Genomic DNA, 23,230 nt, shown 5'->3' with positions numbered 1-23,230 from the left:
TCTCCACCTTCTTCATTTCTTGGGTGTGTATTTTTTTTTTTTTTAATGGGATTTTTTCATTTCCTAGTTCTTAATCCTGAACCAAGGTCATTGGTGTTCTTCTGTGGGAAGACGAAGGAAGCAGTTCTTCAGGAGGGAGTGTCTTTTAAATGATGCAACATGGTCGTTTGGAACTTTGGTGTATATGAAACGCACAATTTCATTTTTCCACACAGACGCCGATTACTCAAGAGTTTCCCTAGTCGGTTGCGACAAGAATTTTTTTTTGTATGGTACCCATAACAATATAATACATGGGGCTGGTCAACACCCACAGTCACATTTTGGAGTAAAAAGCTCCAGTACACTTATTTCGTGCTTGAAATTTTGAACATCTTTGAGTTGAGCTGATTATTACAAGCTTTTCGTGCTTGAATATGCACTTCTCCACACTGATTTTCTTTTCTTTTTTTTTTTTTGTATCTTTTTTTTAGTATTTTTTTTTTTAGTAATACTAAATACAGTCATGAGCTATGTAAGTATTGCACACTTCATTTATAAAAGAGTAGGATGCGTGCTCAGAGACTTGTCTAAAGAATGGGAAGATGCAGGTGTAAATTGGTCTAGAGCTAGTACCTCATAGCTTGGAGGCGCGAGCTGTGACTTTACTCAAGGCAATTGCGGCCTTTGAGCCAGATGGGCGTCCCAGATGCTTAGAGATAAATTCCCCAGCCAACATGAGCTTACCAAGATTCACATTTGTCTTCACACCAAGCCCATCTAGCATGTACACAACATCCTCAGTTGCAACATTTCCAGATGCACCCTTGGCATATGGGCAGCCCCCAAGACCAGAAACTGATGAATCGACTGTGCTGATTCCCATCTGTGAAGGAAATCAACAACATGACATTTAAGTTCAAAATATTTTCAAACATAGCTTTTGAAATTATCATATAACTTTATTCAGTAATAAATCTGGAAACTTGCTTGAATTTTAAAAATATGCATCAGAAATAAATTAACTAGTAAACAAAGAAGAAGAAAAATTAGAGAGAAAAAAAAAGTGAATAAATAAAATGCAGTCGACCAGATAACCAAGAATATGAATATATAAAAAACCGTTTCATGAATTAATGGAGATTATTCCAGCATGATGTTCTTGGATATATATCACCCACTTTCTAGGCCCATAAGGTCACGTTTTAGACATTCCACATGAAAACTCACACAGTTTCCCACGTATCTAACTGTTATGTTAATAAATGGGACTGTCTACATATTGCATCCTACTCTAAGGGAGCACAGCATTGTAAATGATACCGCCTTAATGGAAAGGCATTTTTCTAAGGTCTTCGTAGCAAACTATAGCACAAACTAGCAGTAAAGACAATTTTAAAAAAAGTACCACAATCAACTTCATGGGGATTTCATGAGCTTAATCCAGTTGTTTCAAGTATCAGTCAAAACACCAGAAGATGATGAGCATCCGCACACATGGTTTTGCTTTAATGAAGAAATCAAGATGAAAAAATTGCTTACCTGGAGGGATACGAGTATATTTGACAGAGCTTGGCCATAAGTGTCATGAAAGTGGACAGCAAGTTTATCAACTGGGACAAAACCCATAACAGCTTCAAGCATTGGAATGACAGTACCTGGAAAGATAAAAACACATAAGGCAACACCACATAAAGTCCCTTTTAATAAAAATACGAAAGAACTCATAAGACGCAAGTTACCATAACTCCAAAATGAATAAGGCTTAGCAATATATGCTCAATTCAAAATGTCCACTAATTTCAAATTCATATCAAGACAGCTGACATGTCAGTTGCTTGCTTCAGACAGGACTAAATTTACTTCATAATAACTGCATTTGACTGATAAGCACTATGGAAAGGATTCAACATGATGGCTCACGAATTTTATCTCCAACTTAGGTACATCATCAACATTGTTGTAAGGAAAGGTTTAATTTGATGACTTTCTGCCAGCCTAATGGTTGCCAATTTCAATCGCCAACCAATTGCTTCAAGCATAAGAGGTTCACAAGGTCTCACAATTCATATTGATGCTCACATTCTCAACATTTTAGGCTTCATTTGGAACCTAAACTCATCTAAATTCATCTCAACTCATCATTATAACTTTTTCAAATCTCAATACAAAATATAATAAACAATTCAACTTTTTCAAATCCCAAAATAATAATAATAATAATAAATAATAATATTCTAACAATATTTTATCATCTCAACTCAACTCAATTCAACATCCAAACGCACCCTTAGGGTAGGTTTGGGGAGTGAGATGAGAATTTTGTGTTTTGTTTTGAAGTTTAAAATATTAAGTTTTAATATTATTATTGTTTTGGGATTTGAAAAATGTGTATTGGGATTTTAAAAAGTTGAATTGTTTATAATATTTTGTATGGGGATTTGAAAAAGGTGTAATGATGAGATGAGATGAGATGAGATGAGAATTTTGTGTTTTGGTAGATGTCCCAAACCTGCCCTTAATGTTTCCATTCTTTGCTCCACCTCCCTCCCTCGTACATTAAATTTCAATGTTCTCCAATTCCTTGATAAACCACTCAAATTTCAATGGTCTTTGGTCTCTACTAAATCCTTTCAAGCAAGGTAGGTGTTAAAATAGCTAGATTTTCCTGATCAGGTTCTCCAGCTCTTTTCCCTAACATTCTTACCTCTCCTCCCACCTCCCTCCTTTTCCTCCAGCCTAATAATTTTCAGAGCTGCTTCAGCCAATTTCTCCACTAGCACTCCAAACCTCCACCCTACGTCTTCTCCCTTAGCTCTTCAGCTCCGTTCATCCAAACCAAGACCTTGAGGTCAGATTTATTTATTTGCACCCAACTCTCACATCTGGAACCTTTAATAAAACAAAAACAAGTGCATTGTGTATACAAGTCATAACACCCAAATCCGATATGGAATATGAACACAAACACAAAAAAACTAGAAAATGGAAGGCAGTTTCAGAGATTACCTGGGGTACCAACACCGATTGTATCACCAAGTGCTATTTCAGAGCAACCCATATCATAAAGTTCTCTAGCCACATATGCTACTTTAGCTGGAGCTACCATTCCTTCCATTGGACACCCCACAACACATGATATATATCTAAAAACATAAGAAAGTATGCCATTTGTCACATTATTAACCAAAGATTTTTTTTATGTTACTTGAATATCATTATTTAGATAAAAAAAGGCATTGAGAGGAAATCAAGGCATTAAACATTTCTACCATTAAAATTGCCGAACTAAGAAACTTTAAAGAAAACAAAGGACTTAGCTAACAGAAAGTTTGTTTGAAATTGGTACAGACAACCACAGAAAGTTTGACATGCTTGTGTCTTAAGTCAACCTCGGAAATAACTCAAATAACTAAAAAAAGTGGAGTATCAAACCTTGGTGGGTTTTGAGACTATCCACCTTGAACACAAGAAAATCTAGGAAATCTAATGGGCTTATGATCCAGAAAAATACAATATATGAGAAACAAGTCAGAATGAGGGTCAGAAAATTTACCCACGAACAGGAAATGAGAGCTTGCCAGCAGCGAGGGCAACATCGCGGTAACGAGTAAGACTCTCTTCGATGCTACAGTTGATATTGGATTTTGAAAAAGATTCAGATGCTGCAGCAAAGACGGCCACTTCCTTGGCTCCAGCTGCAACAGCTGCTTCAAAACCCTAGAAAGAAGCAATACAGTGAACAATTCCCTCCACATAAACTTTTTATATGTATAACTGCATGGTTCTCTTCTAAAGAATGCTTACTTTAACATTAGGAGTTAAGACAGGAAATCTAGCCCCTTCAACATTCTGAATTGCTTCCATTACATCCTTGGCATCTGCTAGCTAAGCCAAACATAAAATATTATGAAAGGGCAGCATTTTAGTTTCTACTGGAGGATAACCTAGAGAACAATTTCGACACCTTCAATGCCACTTTATCTAAATATACTTCTAGAGGCATACACATCCAATGATTGCATTTTAGATTTTAAATAAATCTCTAGCAGATCCAAATGCAGAAGATTCCAACGTATCAACAAGTGCAGAAAGATTGCTTCCATTACATCCTTGGCATCTGCTAGCTAAGCCAAACATAAAATATTATAAAAGGGCAGCATTTTAGTTTCTACTGGAGGATAACCTAGAGAACAATTTTGACACCTTCAATGCCACTTTATCTAAATATACTTCTAGAGGCATACACATCCAATGATTGCATTTTAGATTTTAAATAAATCTCTAGCAGATCCAAATGCAGAAGATTCCAACATATCAACAAGTGCAGAAAGATGGAAGCTCTTTTCTTTTCTTCTAAAGGAGAAAATTCAAATTCAAAAGGGAATACCATGGGGAAAAGGAAAAGCAACTCTTAATAGATTGTACAAGAATAAAGAAGCCAATCAATATTTATAAAAGTTAAGAGATAGACTAACGAGTAATATACACCTAGCACAAAGAAGTTCACCACAAGGCAGCGTATCTCTTATAAGAAAGTGAAGCCATGTTTACCTGTGGTACCCATTTCGGTGAAACAAAACTCGTGGCCTCAACAATGGGCAACCCTGAGGAAACTAGCATTTTTATCAACTCGACCTTTACAGAAGTAGGCACGATTTGCTTCTCATTTTGCAGTCCATCCCTAGGACCAACTTCCACTATATTTATATATTCTGGAATACTTCTAAGAAACTGCAGTATCATAAATAGTATTAGAGAATAAAACCTCCAATCCTCTATAAGAAGAAAAAATAACCAGAACGGAAATTGTAAATGACTTGATTCTTGGAAAACATCAAATCACGCCAGAGTTTATGGCAAGAACAAGTACACATTCGAGATAAACTTGCCCAAGTATCTTATTCGTCTTGGAAGAACTAGAAGAAAATAACTCCACAAGTAGAGAACTTTTGAACTCACATCTTTCCTCTAATAAAATTTCCAGCTACCATAAGTAGAGATAACAGAAACAGTTCATATAAAATTTTGATGCACCTTATTAGAAAGCTCCCCTGTGCACTTATCATTGCAATGGGAGCTATAATGACGATTTACCAAACACCAAGCATCGCGAGCATTACCAAGTGACTGATAATTCCAACCCCGGCTTGCAAGTGCCCCATTTACGGTATCTCCTTGAAACGTGATCCTTTTTTGTTTTCTCCATAAGGATGCTTCTCCTATGTCCTCGCACCTAAAAAAAAACTAGCTCATAGAACCTTGTTCTAGCTGTGGCTATGCAATCACTAGAGGAATACCTCTTGAGTGTATCAGCTCCAATGCTTGAGGGTTTGGTAACACCTTGTGGTTCCTCCAAATTTGCCATTACCGGAATGAGTTTATGGAAAAAGAACGTGCTACTCTGCGAAAACTTATTCAAACTCCTCACTGCTAGCATCGCGTCAACTGCCTAAATAACTTGTATCTTAAGCAAGCAATTTCACATCGTTTATAATCCAAGTTCTCTGACTACAACACGATAAATGAGCACAGATGCTTATGAATAGTCATTAAGATATCTTTACTTATAAAAAAAAAAAACAGAATAGACATTGAAATCTCTCAATAATTATCTTTTATATTTCAACAGAATATATTTAAAAAATAATAATAAAAGCAAACAAACATCCGCAGATGTTCGGGCAAAATTGAAAGCATATGTTCAGGCAAAATTGAAACCTACAAAAGAAGCAGAAATGACACTATTAGGATTATTTCATAGAAATCTTCATGTACCTCCAAGATCCAACATTAGAGTTAAAATTCCAAAAGGTATCAGAATTTGGTTCTTTGGAATAAACAGGTAAAAGAGAAGAGAAAGATTAGGTCCTCCTACAATACTTACTACGAACTATAGATATTCTGAGCAAAACCCGGTAACGCTCAGATAAGCATAAGGATAGAAAGGAGACGGATACAAGAATCTCAAGAGGCATTTCATCAAACAACAAGTGAATTTGCGACGAACACTCAAAAATCCAGAACCAAATTAGATTTTAAAAAAGAAGACCATACCGACGACAACGACGATTTTAGCTGGCCTTTTCACTTGAAAAAGCCGCGCGGCACGATTCACTGCGGGTCTCATACGAAAAGTACTAACTACTTCTAGAACGGGAATTCTCTGTCTATCCAATCCCACAACGTGAGCAGAGTTCCCAAAAAAACAAATTTGGGCCGGATTTTAAAAAGAAAAACAAACCCCAAAAATTATAGTCACATGGGCTTATATTTTAGAACGCTCGCTCAATGTTGATAAAGTTGTAAATGCTGCAAAATGGGCCGACAATAAATGCGTTTCTAAACCTAACTCGCCGATTCCCCGAAGGCCATTACTTCTTCAAAGCTGGGTTGAGGCCAGGCAACCAAGCCTCAGACATGCAATCGGCCCATTTCTGTCCTCTCAATCGTCATGATTCATGGATGAAGTGTCCACCTTTTAAAAAAGTTATTTTTTTTATATAAGACATATATTTACTTCTTTTTTTAAAAATTAAAAAAGAAATGTGTGAGACTTACCATTCTAAAATTATAAATATTATTTTTTTATTATTTTTTTCTTTATGCGGAGAGAAGGCAAAAAAGGATCAGTTCATTCAATGTAAATAACCCTTTTCTAGACAAGGGCATGATGCAAGTCTTTACATACTACAAGTGTTTTGTTATTTATGGCTATACGATATTAGAATATTACCATATTTATAATAGAATATATTTATAATATTTTAATATATATATATATATATAGTAGGATTGTATAGAAATTGATGAAACTGACTATCACCTATCAGAATCAGTCGAAATTAATGGAGAACCGGTGGTAGGAAATGTTAGAAATCGAGGCAGGTTTGATTTCAAACTAGCAAACTGATTGAAATAATATATATTATTTGAAATCGCTCCTGCCAGATTTTTTTTTCCTTATTCTGTTGGTTAAGCCGATTTTATACAAATAAAAAATCAACTAGTTAAGTTTTCACCCACGGTAATATGACTTATTCTCTATTATATTTAATTTATTGTATAAATCTATTAATATCTTTTGTATTTTCATTATTTTCTTAATTTCATTTATTTTTAAGCAAGAATACGTTATTATATACAAGGCCAATGCTAGGGAGCCCGATTTGGGCTCCCCTCTTTTTAGCCATTGGGTTTTTTTTTTTTTTTTTTTTTTTTTTTTTTTTTTACTTAATGATTTATAAAATATTGTTTAATAATATTATGAATTTTTTTTATTTTGTAAAAAATATTTAAAAATGTTAAAAAAATGATGTGAAAAAAATCAAATATTTTTTTATATCATTTTTTTAACAGTTTAAATATTTTAAAAAAATTTTAATATTATTAAATAATATTTTCTTAATCACTAAATAAAAAATAAAAAGCACAGTTGGACAAAAAAAAGGAAGCCAAATCCGACACCCTAAAGGTGTGTTTGGATGTTGAATTGAGTTAAGTTGAGATGATAAAATATTGTTAGAATATTATTTTTTAATATTATTATTATTTTGAGATTTGAAAAAATTAAATTTTTTATTAAATTTTATATTAAAATTTAAAAAAATTATAATAATAAATTAAAATAAATTAAGATAAATTTAAAATCCAAACTCACCCTAACATTTTTCTATATTCAACAACGGATAAAAAAATAAATAAAATGAATGTAGCATCAAATTCTGTCGCGCATTATCTTGTCCGTGTAAATATCTGTTCCGTAACAAGAAATTTAAATAAGTGGACAGGGTCTGAGTCTCCAAAATCCAACGGGCTTAAAAAGTTCTGACAAAACTGATCAATTTTTGCCCGTCACAATAGTTTTGCAGTGCTGTAATAATAATCATAATATGTCAAGGCAAAGGCTACCTGCAGGTAGCTAGCATGCAGCCAGCTGCGCCCCCACCCCGCCGGCCGGCCCCCCTCAATTCATCTGTCCTCTGCCAGAATAATATTCCTAGACGTCACCCTTCCGATCCGACTCTTTAGATTGCTTGAAGTCCACTTCAACATTAACGTCGTCTACTGCTACCATCCTCCTCTCCGTATTTGCCACTACTGCAGTCTGCAATCTATCTAGCTTTATCAGTCTGCTCTGCTCCTTTTCCTTTTTCCATCATTTTATCACTCTTTTTCTTTTTCTTTTTCTTTTTCTTTTTTCCTTGCTATATCCTTTCCATCGTGAACTAATTAAATCGGAAAATAATTATTGAACAAGAATTTCATGAGGGGGAGAAAATTGAACCAGAAAGGGATGGATCTGTTGAAGCTAGCTTTTGTGACATTTGCGGACAATAAAAGAGAAATCATCCCGTATTCAAGTGTCATATAATTATTTCTTTAAAAAATAAATAAATACAAAATTTATTTATTTTTAAATAATTATATGATATTTATATATTTTATACTTATATGTAATATTATTCAAAATATATATTAGCTCAGTTTGCAGTAAGCCCTAGTGGCAAACAGCATCAGCAAGAAGTATAGGGAATAATATTTAATTAAGGAGGTGCAATATTCTCTACAGCTTTTTGGCAGGAGCATGCAAGTGTCTCACCATTAAGCACTTTGTGATGATAAGAAGAACGCCTTCGCTCTGTTGGAAAACAGTTTTCGTCCCTTCTCGTGATCGAAAAGAAAAAGAAGTGCACACTCAGTACCATGAATGATAACATCAATAGAGACTAGAGAGAGAGACCAAAAAAAGAAAAATGTTACTTTATCTACTTTATTTGTCTTTTTATTTTAACACCTAATTTTTTTTATTTAATAATTAAAAAATAACTATTAATGTTTGCAGTTGTTTATTTTCACATGATCGAGTTACGAGTACGTACGCATGATGAGCGTGAACTAAACCAAAATAAAAGCATTTATAAGGGAGGCCTAGGGTTTTTGTTGATGACAGAAAAGATGGAAGAGGGAAGAAACAAAGAAATAAAAAGATTTGTAAGTTCTGTCCCCCAATACTGCATCTCTGACTAGAATTAGAGCATCCCATTGGAAGCTGAGGAAAAAAGTGATCACTTCAGAAAGATGGGGTAGGCCAGGTACACACGCCTGTGAGTGCAGTTCTAGCAATTACTGATACTCAAAATCTAGCTACCCACTTATCAATGAATACGTTCGGAATGGCGTCTTTCATTGCCAAATTTAAGTGAAAGCATATTTCTAAATTGGACTTTTCCATGTGTTTTAGATTTTCATAGTGATAAAGATCTCCTTCTCATTATTATATGATTAAACTGCTACAACTTCCAGGATTATGTTGTATGCTAATGAAACTTGCTTTAAAAAAAACCTCAGAAAAAGACTTGAAATGGGAAACAAATTGCTTGCATGTGTGTGTCAAATAGGAGCGGTTTTGATTTAGAGATAAGTTGAGATGGATTGAGATAATTTGTAAATAATAGCATAAAAGTTTAATTATTTATTATATTTTATGTAAAAATTTATAAAATTTATTTTGAAATTTGAAAAAATTGAATTATTTATTATATTTTGTGTGAGAATTTGAGAAAGTTGTATTGATGAGAAGAGATGAGTTGAGTTGATGTGGGTTGAGATGGATTACGAATACAAACGAGACCTAAAAGTTGCTGCAAGAAAAATAAAAAACCAATTCCATTCCAACCAGCTGATACATATATAATCCAACACAATGAATATTATTATACATAATGAGTAGTATCCCTCGAGATCATGACCGTGCTTTTTCAACCTAAAAAGTGGCCAGATCTTGTTTTTAATTAAAGTGTGCCAAGTTGAGTTTGACTAAATAAGTCACTTATAACTTAGCCACCAAAAAAAAAAAAAAAAAAAGAGACTACGGGATAGGGAGGATATAATGTAGAAATATAGCGTTGATTTAAGAAAAGGGAGGAAAAAAAGGACGAATGAGATGTTCAAAAGAGTAGTGACTGATGAAACACATGAATGATCCATGTTAGTGGTGACAAATGTTCGTTTGCTGCACTTTGATTTGTTTGCATAGGTTCACCCACGTATATAAAATTCCAACCAACTTAATTAATTATGTTTTAGTTGATGCTAGCTAGCTAGCTAGCTAATATTATTAATTTCTTTTCAAAACCCGCACCTTTTTCTGAATATATATATATAGGAAAATTATATTCTCAAATAGCTCTCTAAAGTAGTACATATAGTAAAGTAGATATATGACATATATAATTTGATAATTTGGATAATAAATTTTAAAATTTAAATCTTATAATTTAAATTATGTATACTAACTTGATAATATAATAACTCGTATGTTTATAAACTAGTTTCCTCACGCATTAATAAAATAGTAATGATATATACACAATATTTTTCACAATACATGATATAAAATAAAGATATTTTTATAAAATAGTGTTACTTTTATATGGTAATTTTACAATAAAAATCTGAAATATATTAGGAAAAATATCGTATGTTTATCATTTTTGTTAATAGAAACATTAAAAAGAAAGTCCCACTTGAGATGTTGCCGACAGAACTTGATTCTGATAACGTTGGAAATATAGTTGAGATGTGGAGAATTAGTTCTTAATTATATACGTACTGATCGTCAAAGGAATTAATTCCTCTTGTAAACATCTAAAACAGCAAATCTAACTTTTAAATTCTGCTCACCATTTAATTAATAAAATATCATGAGCTTATTATATATTTATTATTCACTCCAATTAATTACAAACACATACACATACACGTGACATAGAAAGTATGTAATATATATATATATATATGGCATAAGCAAAACAAAATATGCCCATTATTCAACTATATAGAGAAAATATATATGGCATATATGCATTTGCCGTACTTGTTCGAATTTTAAGATCCTAGTTTTGAAGAGGAGATTCCAATTTTCTATGTTTGGTCTTAAAATATAGAAAAATAATAGTCGCACCGATAAAACTACTAAGAAAAGGTACACAACGTTGTATTTTGTTTTTTTTAAACCATGTGTTTTTTTAAATACTAAAAAAAAGATACACACAAATGATGGATTCAAAAAAAATACAATATTTCAATATAGTCATAGCATTGTCCTAAAATAATATATTCTATGGTGTTTTCAATAAAAAAAAAAAAAACAGTAATTTTTTATACATACGCGAGTACTCGTCGAAGTCTACACCCGCAAGCATGGCGTAGTCTCTTTGAGCTAGGCAAATGCTAGTGTTTAGTCAAATTTTAGCTAAGTGGCTCAAAAGTGGTTAGTATTGGAGTAGTCAAAACTCTAAAGCTCTATTTTTAAGTTACAATAAATCTATATTTTTCTTTAAATTTGGTCAGTCATTATTTATCTCCAAAATAATATTTTATTTTAAAAATATTTTTAATGGCTAACTATTGGATAATTAGGTTAAGGAAAAAATAGTTGGAAAACAATAAATTTAAATAAAAATTAAATTATTAATTAATGTATGGAGTGTATTTGTAAAATATATATATAAATTATTATTAAAATATATAATATTATATTATTATTTTAATTTTTTGATGGATAGTCTAATTAGATTAACCTCTCAAATGATTTAACCTCAATTTTTAATCAAATTTTAGATTTGGCAATGACTAGACTATTGTCAATAAATAATTAACCTATATTGATTAGAATACTACTTATTATTCTTTTAATAAATATATTATTAACATATTATAGAAATCAAATAATTGGTAGATAAGTAAAATATATTAGATAATTATTTAATACTGCATTATCAAATAATTATTAAACTGATGATGTAGTTGATTATCGTTTACTTTTTTCCTTTGGATGATATAAAAGTAATATAAAATGTTTTTCCAAAAGAAACAATACCACATGCCTTTTAAAATCAAAAATAAAATATTGCTTTTCTAAAATTAACATCATCTTAAAACTCAAAAATCTCAAAGAGATAATGGCATGACTGAGTTTCTGTTAGAGCACTCGATTTTTGATCTTATATTTTCAAATATATTATTAAAATTTACTTTTTTTATTTTTCATATTAATTTTTATAATATATCATCTATCAACTTATCTATTATTTATATATATATCATATAAATATTATTTTTAAATATTTCATTTCTACCAATAAATTTACAATATCTATATATTTTTTTATATTTATAATTTGTTTTTATATACAGTGTAAAATAATTCAGTTCTATACACATAAAACAAAAATATATAAGTCAAATAAAAATTAAAAATAATATCAAAATATGAAAAAATTGGTTTAAAAATATTTCCATTATATTTTTTAGAAGAAAGTGAAATATATGTGTTTTAAATGATGAACAATAAATAGAATTTGCTTACATGATAAAAATCAAAATAAAAGAAAATGAATGAATAAATGAAATATCAACTATAAAAAAATTTGACAAGATGAATAGTATCCATATTTACATGTAATGGATTACTATAATTAATTATATTTTATAATTCATTTTATATAATCGAATGAAACTCCCTATAATAATTTTTAAATAATTTATATTTTTTATATAATACAAAAACCATCGAAAGTGCTCGTGGGACAGGTTTGAAGCGCCTTAAAAAGCAGTTTGTTTGTTTCGTTCTTTGCAACGTGGTTAGGACACGAAAATTAACAATTGACAGCAATACTTTAGGCAAGTTTGGGGGTGGGATGAAACACAAAATTTTCATCTCATCTCATCTTATTATTACACATTTTTTAAATTTTCATACAAAATATAATAAACAATTCAATTTTTTTAAATCTTAATTCAACTTTTTTAAATCTCAATACAATAATAATACTAAAACATGATATTTTAAACATTAAAACAAAACACAAAATTCTCATCTCACTCCCCAAACATGCCCTTAAGTAAAATAAAAAGATAATTAAGAGGGCAACAAAATAAACTTGTTGTCTCTATATATTATTACGCAGCTAGAGGAATTTTACTCATTAATTATTATTTATTTTCACATTCTATATCTGTAATTTTATTTTTTTATTTATTTTTTCATTAGACGTGTGGATATTTTTTATAGAGTGTGAGTGTGAGATAGTGAATAGTAATTGATGAGAATAATTTTCTATTAAACAATTATTTTATAACTTTTAACTCTTTTTTAATTTTATTATTAGTTTTTAAATATATTCTAATTCCAATTGATCTTGATCGGTTTGAATTTTAAATATATATATATCTTATTAGAGAACTTTACCCAAAAATTATAAAAACAACTATGTATCATATTCATACAATATATAAATGAGAAATATCTTAGCAGTAAAAGATTTTATAAAATTAAATATATAAATTTACGTTATTTAATATAATATATTAGATTGTAAAATTTATTATTAAAGTATCATATAAAGTATGTTAGGAGATCTTTTTATAAACTAATATATATATATATATATATATATATCTATATGTTGGGGGCGGCTAGCTCGCAGACATAGAATCATTAGATGAGAAGGTGACACATGCATATGTGGTAATGGGTCTGCCCATGAAAGTCGTGGGGGGATTCAGATGTTTTTTCAGATTCCCTTCGGGATGCCGCAATCATTCCAGCATTTGATGGGGCTTTATGCTTCTACTTTTCATCTGTTATGTTGCTGTTGTTTCGTGCTTTGTCGATGATGATTTGTTCTTTTCATGCTCCTCTTCCTGTGATGACACAGTTACTGAGGGAATTGTCTCTTGCAATTGGACTCATTCTTTAATTCCCTTGCGTGAAGCCTCTCTGCGTGTGGCTCTGCACTATGCATGCATGGTCGATCCACGTCATTCTCCACCACAATTGAAAATTATTTACAAAACATGATTTACCTATGCATAATTTGTTGGGCATGTATATAATGCCATATTCTATGTGAAGAAAAAAAATTATATTTTTAGTTTTTTTTTTTAAGTAAAAAAGGAGGCAGGAATGACCAGTATAACAATACTCTCTGGATGTGATCATAGGAGTCTCTCTCCATTATAGAATATCCTATTTGAGCTATAGCTACTGCTCTAAGAACGAGCCCGTCACCATAGCACCACCAAAATATTCAGCTGGTCCAAAGTCCATCCTATAGCCTAAAGGCCTGATTTTACTACTATAAGTGATTTCACCTTACATCTTATCCTCAAAGCCATAAAATACAAGCTCGTACTGGACTACCACCTTAATGGTATATTTTCAACTTATTTGACAAGCTAAACATACAAAAAATACTAAAAATTAATGATATAAAAGATGTCGTAGACTTGTGGTAGTCGAGAAATACATATATACAACAAGAGTTGGATGGATAATGATAGATACTCGAAACAATAAATGTGGATATGGATACTTAGATCACAAATCTCTTGAAAAATGACATTTTTGTGGTATTATAGATAAAGAAGATGTTGTATTATAAACTCTCAGTTCATATATTATACGAATGCGATATAACTTACTAGTATTTAAATATTTTTAAAAAATGTTTTAAAAAAATATCTAAGTTCACTCAATAATTGATGGGTGCTACTACGTATCAATTGAACAATATACAAACAACACGAGAGTGTAGTATATAATATAATTAATATAATGAAATGGAGTGATATGAAAGATGTAAAATACAGCATAACTTAATTTATGATTATTGCAGGGATTTTTTTTTTAATATTTTTTTTATCTCAAGTTTTGCCTGTCGCCATGTTAAACAAATAGCCGTTGTACCATAAATCACTTAGTTTTACTATATCATATCGCATTACTATTTATTTCATGCTTCAAAATGAAAGGTCTAACTCAACTTAATTGAAGGCCACAGATTTATAAAGTTAATTTCCAATTCATGGGTCTAGATCCCTTTTTTTGGAATTTAATCGATTTTATGCTATAAAGGATACAAGAAGTGAGAGATATCATGTAGTCTCAACTGAAATTAAATTTAAACTCAAGGAGAAAATTTAGTACAATATATATTTGTGCAATTTCTGTATTGTACATTGCCTGTTAGAAGAGAATGATAAGTGTCACATCTATGATAAAACTTAAAAAAAAATTTACCTATGGTTCTATTATAATTTAATATGGAATGAAATGTAATTTTGTAAAATTAAAATTTGTTTTTAACTAAAGTGTTTTATATTGTTCAAGGAAAAATAAGCCATAAGGGATAGAAAAGTTATAAACAAGTTATAAATATATTATTAAAATTTTATTAAATAAATTTTGGATATATTGATATAGGTAAAAATGATAGTTGTGTCTTGTAATAGAGTTAAAATAATATTAGATATGATTATGAGTTGTGTAAATACCGCACATTACTTTTAAAAAAGAGTAAAATGTAATATTAAAAATTTAAATTTTTCATCAAAATCCCATATTATTCACATTTTTGTAACAAAAATTTTAGTTGTAATTTTAGCATATTTTATTAATGTGATTGATTGAATTAATTTTTTTTATTATAAAATAATTATTTTAACTAATTATATTAATAGAATATATTAAAAAATATAAAATTAACTGAAAATAATAATATTTTTTTTAAAAGAAATACACTCCACTTACTTTAGGAGTGTAAATATTTATTTATCTAAAATTTATACGTACGAACGCGGCCTGTAACCATTGCAGAAAGTGAGAGAGAATCTTTGGAAGCTCTCCTCTGGCCATGGGCTTTGTTTTCTTTTTATTTTCTACCTCTATCCCGATGCGGTTCGGTCTTTTCCCTCTCACTCGCAGGGATCACTTTTCCCTTCCTCTGAGTTACTCGATCCTCCTCTGATCAAAATTTTATTTTTTCTTTTTAAAAAGGAAAACAAAGATACCCCATCTCTCTCTCTCTCTCTCTCTCTCATTTTCCTTTCCGGATCCAAAAAGGCTAACAATAAAAAACTTCTCCAAAGCCCCTAGCTTTTATTTCTTTGTCTGCCATTAAAATGCCATAAATATAACCCCTCACTTCCATCCCTTCCCCCCACTTGCTAGCCGTTCTTTATCTCTCACTCCCCTGAAAATTCACCTTCTGATCATTTCCGACGTCGACGCTTCCCCTCTTCTCGCCTTATTCTCTCTGCCGTTCTTTATAGCTTTATTTCTTTGAGTTTTTAAGAAAATGGGTTAACTTCCTGGGCTTATATTTCCCGGGTATCTTCCCCTACCTTCCGTACTAACGATAGTTACTCGCAAGGGACATCACTTTACTTGGTTTTCCCGACGATTTTCGGGCCGGAAAATCTCGAAGAAATTTCGGGAAGGTCACTATTTTTCTATCACTTCTTGCACAACGCCACCTGAGTGTTCTGACTCGCCTCATTTGCTATTCTTTCTTCGCATCCCTCAATACCAAGCAAAATCATATCAGAGAAGAAAGCACGAAAAATGATTAGTCTCACAGACCTCTACCACGTTCTCACAGCTGTTGTGCCTCTCTATGTGGCCATGATCTTAGCATACGGCTCTGTCAAATGGTGGAAGATCTTTAGCCCCGACCAATGCTCAGGCATCAACCGATTTGTGGCACTTTTTGCAGTCCCGCTCCTTTCCTTTCACTTCATCTCCACCAATAACCCTTATGCGATGAACTACAGGTTCATAGCCGCTGACACTCTCCAGAAGGTCATTGTCTTGGTGGTCCTAGCCATCTGGTCCAGGACCAACTCAAGAGGCTCTCTCGAATGGTCCATCACACTCTTCTCTCTCTCCTCTCTCCCTAACACACTCGTCATGGGCATCCCTTTGCTGAAGGGCATGTACGGAGACTCATCAGGGACCCTCATGGTCCAAATAGTCGTCCTCCAATGCATCATATGGTACACTTTGATGCTCTTCTTGTTTGAGTACCGGGGAGCCAGGCTCTTGATCGTTGAGCAGTTCCCAGACACTGCCGGGTCCATCATTTCCTTCAGAGTTGATTCTGATATCCTTTCCTTGGATGGGAAAGAACCACTTGAAACCCAAGCTGAAGTCGGTGAAGATGGGAAACTCCATGTCACCGTGAGAAAGTCAGCTTCTTCTCGCTCCGAAATATTCTCCCGACGCTCCCACGGGCCTAATTCCGGTCTTTCACTCACTCCCCGCCCATCAAATTTAACCAATGCAGAGATTTACTCGCTTCAATCATCAAGAAATCCAACACCTAGAGGGTCCAGTTTCAACCACACTGATTTCTACTCCATGGTGAATGGTAAGAACGCCAGCAATGTGAGCCCGAGGCAATCCAATTTCGGTAACATGGGTTTCGACGAGGAGAGCGGAGTCGGCGTGTTCGGGAACCCAGCGAGATCGAATGGGGCTTATCCGGCTCCGCCGAGTGCTGGAATTTTCTCGCCGGGTGCAAAGAAGAAGGCTAATGGGTGTGCTGGTGATGGAGGCAAGGACCTTCACATGTTTGTTTGGAGCTCAAGCGCTTCCCCGGTTTCCGAGGGTGGGATCCATGTTTTCAGGGGTGGGGGCGATTATGCGAATGAGCTTGGTGGGGTTGGTCACCTAAAAGGTTTATACACTAATCTTTGAATGTTTATTTCATGCTGTGCTGACATTGTGGACTATTAGGCACGATTGATTGAGTCTCTCTTGGATTCTGTTGGTTGTTGATGTTTTCGTACTACTGTATTTGTCTGCTTGAATGTGAATATTGGATTGGTATTTGGGGTTCTTTATGTCTCGGGCGTGGGGTGGGGTTTGTCGGATTTTGTTTGTTACTCCACGACTTTTCGTTTCCCCTTTCATCCTTGGATGGGATGCGATCTCTCGTTCTTCCTTTTCAGAGCAGATTCGAAACACAATCCCCTGTTTTTCTTGGCCCCAAGTTTGTCATTACTGGGAAGTAGGAATGCTTGGTTTTATTCTGTCGTTTTCTCTTACTTTTTGGTTATCTTATCACATTTTTACTTGTAAAAAAAAATATTAATATCACATTTTTTTGTTCGATATTTAGATTATGATGAGTTTGGTCGAGATGAGTTCAGCTTTGGAAACAGAACACTTCCGAATGGGGTTGATCGGGAAGGCCCGGTGCTTTCGAAGCTCGGTTCGAGCTCCACAACTGAGCTCCACCCAAAGGCCGGTGCTCACGGTGATTCGAAACAAGCGTCTATGCCGCCAGCTAGTGTAATGACCAGACTCATCTTGATTATGGTGTGGCGAAAGCTCATTAGAAATCCCAATACCTATTCCAGCCTGATTGGCCTCACATGGTCTTTAGTCTCATTCAAGTATGTTAAAGTTAAAATGATTTCTCGTTTTAAAAGCTATTGGGATTTGTTGATTGCTGTCGTTTAATCAGTCCCTTCAAATTTACAGGTGGAATATCGTTATGCCTGCTATAATAGCACGTTCCATATCCATTCTATCTGATGCTGGTCTCGGAATGGCCATGTTTAGTCTTGGTACGTTACTGCTTAAACCCTGTTAATATTTCTTAGCTCTTTTTTTTTTTTTGCTGCTAGATGGTGAATCAGAAGCGAAAAGATCGTTTTTTTATTGCTAGATTTTTACATATCATTTCGTACTTTATGGTGTTGCAGGCTTGTTCATGGCATTGCAGCCGAAAATTATTGCATGTGGAAACTCTGTCGCTTCCTTTGCGATGGCTGTTCGATTCATCACCGGCCCTGCGGTCATGGCTGCTGCCTCAGTCGCAGTTGGACTACGAGGGGTCCTTTTGCACATTGCCATTGTACAGGTGAAGAAGTGTATCCCAAGCCTTCTGTCATTTTTGGTTATCGAACCCTTTTTTAACCAGACACAACATGCTCTTTCTTTGTGGATAATGTAAAAAAATCTCTCCTTAAATTTTCAGGCAGCTCTTCCCCAGGGGATTGTCCCCTTTGTCTTTGCAAAGGAATACAATGTTCATCCAGACATTCTGAGCACTGGGTTCGAACACTATCCTTCTTATTTCTCATTTAATTTCTGATCAACTACATCACACCTTTTACAAATGTGTACATGAACATATCAGAACATATTCCTGTTCATGTCTCCTTCGTGGAGACATGTTATAATGGTTCATTGGTGGTGCAGTACCGATATATACATATATATATATATATATTCCTGTTTTTAATGTTATTAACCTTGGTGGTCCAGTATCTATATGTAGATATATACGATAAATGTCATTTAATTATTGGCATATAGCTGTCTTTTTTTATGTTTTTTAAATTTCTTAACGTAAATCTCGTTCATTCTTTCTGCATACACACACATGCTAAAGTAGCATCGACTCTGCAATCCATTACAGTTCCATGTATTATTATTATTATTTTTTATTTTTTGGTTTTAATATCAGTTTGGTGGATGTTGATTTTGTTGCAGGGTTATATTTGGGATGCTAATAGCTCTTCCTATTACACTAGTTTACTACATCTTGCTGGGACTTTGAAGCTGAGAGACACTGAAGCCATTAGGGAAATAGTTATATAGCAGTGCTTACTGTTCTGATTTTTTTTTTTTTTTGTTTTGGGGGGGGCTTTCTCTAACAGACTGAACAAGATAGAATCTCTGCAGAAATGAAAGGAGAAAGTAGGGAGCAGCGAACGGATAGAAGAACGAGAAATTGAAGCACATATCATATTTTGAGCCCATCGGGAGAGCTCTAACTTTTGTTGTCATTTTTCCCCCCTGTAACCTTGTGCTCCCCTACTTTCTGTTCCTTTGACGAGGAAAGTGAAGCTCGTTTTTGTGGAGATACTTCTACTTTTTGCTGCTTCCGTCAAAAACAGATTTTGATTAGAATCTCGAAAGTGCTTTGCTTTCTTTTCTTTTCTTTTCTCGAGAAAAACGCGGCGAGCCAAACAGTACTGTCTGTAGCTGTAACCAGCTGTCCATGCCATCCTTATCGTTCTGTGATCTGGATTAATTGTGTAAAGTAATTTAGGTTGGGTTGGGTATTGAAAACATGGCCGGGGCTAATATCCTACAGTTTTATTAGGTTCAAATAGGGAATGACCGTCATTAATTCACATACCATAACGATAATCTGAGAAAAGCTGCGTAGCCATGTCGGTTTTGTTCCGTGCAATAACTTTCTGGGGGAGCCTTTAGCCGCAAGGCTAAAAGCCCTAGTTTTTAGAGTGATGAAAAAATAATAATTATTTTTATTTTTATTTTTTTCCCAACGGTTAAAAAAAAAGGTGGGCAAAATAATTTTTTCCTATTAAAAACTTGACCGATTCAATTTTGTCCACATCTATGATCAGAATTTGTTCAGAATATCATTACTCCATAGCGTTTAGTCTCGGCTTCTCTAGGGAGATGATCGTTTTTTTTTTTTTTTTAAACAAGAGATAACCATGTTAAAATGATAATCGAAAATATGTTCCTTCTCCCCCCAAAAAGCTTTGGTCCCCAGGCTTCCCCCTTGCACATTGATGTAACATGATATAAATGTTTTTTTATCCGTTACTATTTATCATTATTTATCTCACTTTTTATCAAAAATAATTTTATATCTTATAAAAAATATTCTTACATTTTATAAAAAAATTATAACTTTAAAGGTTGAAAATAAATAATAATTAATACATAATAAATTTCTTTTTATAAAACTGTTAAGTATCGTAATAACATATTAATTTATAAATTTATTTTATAAAATTAGTTTAGAAACTAAAGTACATTTGTGTTCAATTTACATATACGGTTTGGATTGTAAGTTGAGAGATGATAGTTAAATAAAATATTATTTTTTAATATTATTATTATTTTAATATTTAATAAAATAAAATTATTTATTATATTTTATATAAAAATTTAATAAAATTAGAATGATAAAATAAGATGAGATGAAATGTAATAATTTTAAATAAAAATAAAATAAAATATTATTTTTTAATATTATTATTATTTTAAACTATTTATAACCGTGGCCTTGTTATACTTAAGAGTTAAGCAGGACAAAGTGCTAATCGTTTAAAATAGATAAATTTAAAAAAAAAATGATGATACCAAATTCATCTGATAAAGAACAGAAATTTCTAGGCAGTTGTAGTACACTTTCCAAGTGGCACTGCAAAAATCTCGAAGGATGTAAACTAATCTCGTTCGATAATTCTATTAGGCGGTCGTTTGGATTGGATCGAGAAAGATGAGAATTTAAAATTAAATAAAATATTATATTTTAATAATATTATTATTTTAATATTTAAAAATTTTAAATTATTTATTATATTTTATATAAAAATTTTAAAAAATATAATATTAAAATAAGAAAAATTGAGATAATTTTACAATCTAAGCGAGAATTTAATCATCGTTACATCACATATTATATATATATATATATATATTTTTTTTTCTTTAATAAATATATAGAGCAAAGATTTTTGAATAAAAGTATTCAATTAATCTAAAAAAATAAAAATGATGTGTACAATGAGACGACGCGTAGCAAACCCCTCTCTCATTACAACCATCCCTAAAGTCTGATCCACGTTCCATCATCTCAATCCATCCAAAAAAGCCGTATTTTCAGTAAAAAAGCATAGTGAACTTAAAAATTGACAGTCATCATCAAATGGTAGCAGAGACAGGCAATGAGAGAGAGACAGCAAACATTTGCGTCTGGGGTTCCACTCATGACCTGCACGCAGTTTTTTCCAAATTGGTTTTCTTTTATTAAAAAAATACAGGAATCTAAATCAAAGCAGACAACCCTTGCTGTTCTGTCTATTTATTTACAGTACTATTTCCTTCTTTTCCCATGTTGTTTTCATTTTAAAAACAGAAAAATTCAGAAAGCGCAGAACTTGAGACTATCCTAGTGACCAAAATGATGAAACGGGCTCTTATTTTTTATATCATTTTCACATATTTTAAATTATTATTATTATTTTATTATCAATTATTCGGTTATAAAGTTATCTAAATATAGACTACGATTGAAAATTATTAAAAAATAAATACAGAATAAACATGCATGCACATGTTCCCACCCATGTTTAGTTCCTTAAGAATAATAATATTAGAAGTTGTAAAGTCATATGAAAACTGGTTTCAGCGGCAACAAAAAGTGTACGTTTTCGCTCAAAGAATGAGATTAAAATGTAAACCCTACTTTGTTAAGCCAACGCAAAAGCAACTAAAGTAGCCATTAGTTATACAGTTTAGATGAGATAAAATTAGATATTTTATTAAAATTTAAATAAAATATTATTATAATATAAATTTATTAGATTATTTTTATTTTAAAATTTAAAAAAATTAAATTATTTTTTATATTTTATGTGAGAGTTTAAAAAAATTATAATGATCATATAAAATAAGGTAAAATAGTTTAATTTTATATAACCAAACCAATTGACTTCAATTTTTTAGCATGCACTAATCAGAGCCCTAAAAAAGAATGTACCATTTTCATATATATGTGAGCATTGCCTTGAAATTTTAAAATTACTCGTTTGTATTCGTAATCAATCTCAACCTATTTCATCTCATCGTTACAATTTTATTAAATTTTCACATAAAATATAATAAATAATTCTACTTTTATTATATTTTTCACAAACCATCTCAACTCATTTCTAAATCTAAACCACTCTTAAGCAAGCTTTAATGACCCCAATTACTTTAAATATATAATTCATTTTTTAAGAGAATTTGATAATAGTTTACATATGACTTAAATACTTTTTAGGGAAAAAAAAAGGGTAAACTTTAGTAATTTTCTTTAAAGATTTTTGGTCCGTCTTGGCCGGGATAGTGATACGCATTATCTCAATAATATCACCTCATGGCCTGGGCCTGGCTTTCTCAAAATCAGAACCGTGTTATATCAAATAGCACGCGCTATTATGCATGTCAGAGGCCTTTTTTCAGCTCAAGTTCGCAAGTTTTGGGCCATCACAAGAGCTTTAAGCAGGCCTAGCTAGCCTCCCGTAAAATTAAGGGTACGTAGGTCTGATTGTGTTCATGGTAACAATACAACTATCGAGAATTTTGACAAAAAAAATCGATTAGTACATTTGATTATTTTTTTAATTTTATATTTTTTTTATAATCTTAACATTTTTTTCTCAAAAACTCATAATATCAATAAATAAAATATATCCTTAATCACTAAAATATATACATATATCGGGAATATGTATCAGGACCACCTTTCGGTGTCCGAAGTATTTTTCTATGTTCATTAATCACTCTAACTCCGGTCTATTTTTAAAAGAAAAATAATATATACAAATTTTAAATATGATTTACAAATATGTATTTTATAAA

The 23,230-nt window shown here is 32.1% G+C and overlaps 2 protein-coding genes across 4 annotated transcripts; one reads left to right on the top strand and one right to left on the bottom strand.

Annotated features, from left to right (window-relative positions):
- Positions 1-246: 246 nt before the first annotated feature.
- On the bottom strand, positions 247-6,152 carry LOC108979661 (hydroxymethylglutaryl-CoA lyase, mitochondrial-like). 3 transcript variants are annotated; one of them, XM_035687973.1, is made up of 9 exons: positions 6,037-6,151; positions 5,280-5,490; positions 5,017-5,215; positions 4,534-4,713; positions 3,787-3,867; positions 3,536-3,699; positions 2,989-3,125; positions 1,522-1,637; positions 247-865 (listed from the first exon to the last, which is right to left on the bottom strand). In XM_035687973.1, exons 2-9 carry the CDS (start codon positions 5,417-5,419, stop codon positions 617-619), a joined length of 1,266 nt encoding a protein of 421 aa, XP_035543866.1. In that variant the 5' UTR covers positions 5,420-5,490; positions 6,037-6,151; the 3' UTR covers positions 247-616. The 3 variants fall into 3 exon arrangements, with proteins under 3 accessions (XP_035543866.1, XP_035543867.1, XP_035543865.1); XM_035687974.1 differs by having other exon boundaries at positions 280-865; positions 5,280-5,431; positions 6,037-6,132; XM_035687972.1 differs by having other exon boundaries at positions 544-865; positions 5,280-5,427; positions 6,037-6,152.
- Positions 6,153-15,863: 9,711 nt separating this feature from the next.
- On the top strand, positions 15,864-19,858 carry LOC108983403 (probable auxin efflux carrier component 1b). Its single transcript, XM_018955015.2, has 6 exons — positions 15,864-17,504; positions 17,949-18,225; positions 18,314-18,399; positions 18,538-18,695; positions 18,813-18,889; positions 19,331-19,858. The coding sequence occupies exons 1-6, from the start codon at positions 16,391-16,393 to the stop codon at positions 19,395-19,397; spliced, it is 1,779 nt and encodes a 592-aa protein (XP_018810560.1). The 5' UTR covers positions 15,864-16,390; the 3' UTR covers positions 19,398-19,858.
- The last annotated feature ends 3,372 nt before the right edge of the window (positions 19,859-23,230 follow it).

Source organism: Juglans regia, chromosome 3 (assembly GCF_001411555.2).
Source record: "Juglans regia cultivar Chandler chromosome 3, Walnut 2.0, whole genome shotgun sequence".
Classification (NCBI taxonomy): Eukaryota; Viridiplantae; Streptophyta; class Magnoliopsida; order Fagales; family Juglandaceae; genus Juglans; species Juglans regia.
Note: the sequence above shows the minus strand (reverse complement) of the source record. Positions and strands in the feature narration are given on the sequence as shown.

Bases quoted from the DNA above. Each gene is read 5' to 3' on its own strand.
- LOC108983403 (XM_018955015.2), top strand. From the start codon at position 16,391: ATGATTAGTCTCACAGACCTCTACCACGTTCTCACAGCTGTTGTGCCT. The intron at 17,505-17,948 runs GTTTATACACTA...TTCGATATTTAG, and splicing joins TGGGGTTGGTCACCTAAAAG to ATTATGATGAGTTTGGTCGA. The intron at 18,400-18,537 runs GTACGTTACTGC...ATGGTGTTGCAG, and splicing joins AATGGCCATGTTTAGTCTTG to GCTTGTTCATGGCATTGCAG.
- LOC108979661 (XM_035687972.1), bottom strand. From the start codon at position 6,109: ATGAGACCCGCAGTGAATCGTGCCGCGCGGCTTTTTCAAGTGAAAAGG. The intron at 3,126-3,535 runs GTAAATTTTCTG...TTATGTTTTTAG, and splicing joins CTCTCATTTCCTGTTCGTGG to ATATATATCATGTGTTGTGG. The intron at 866-1,521 runs GTAAGCAATTTT...TTTCCTTCACAG, and splicing joins ATATACTCGTATCCCTCCAG to ATGGGAATCAGCACAGTCGA.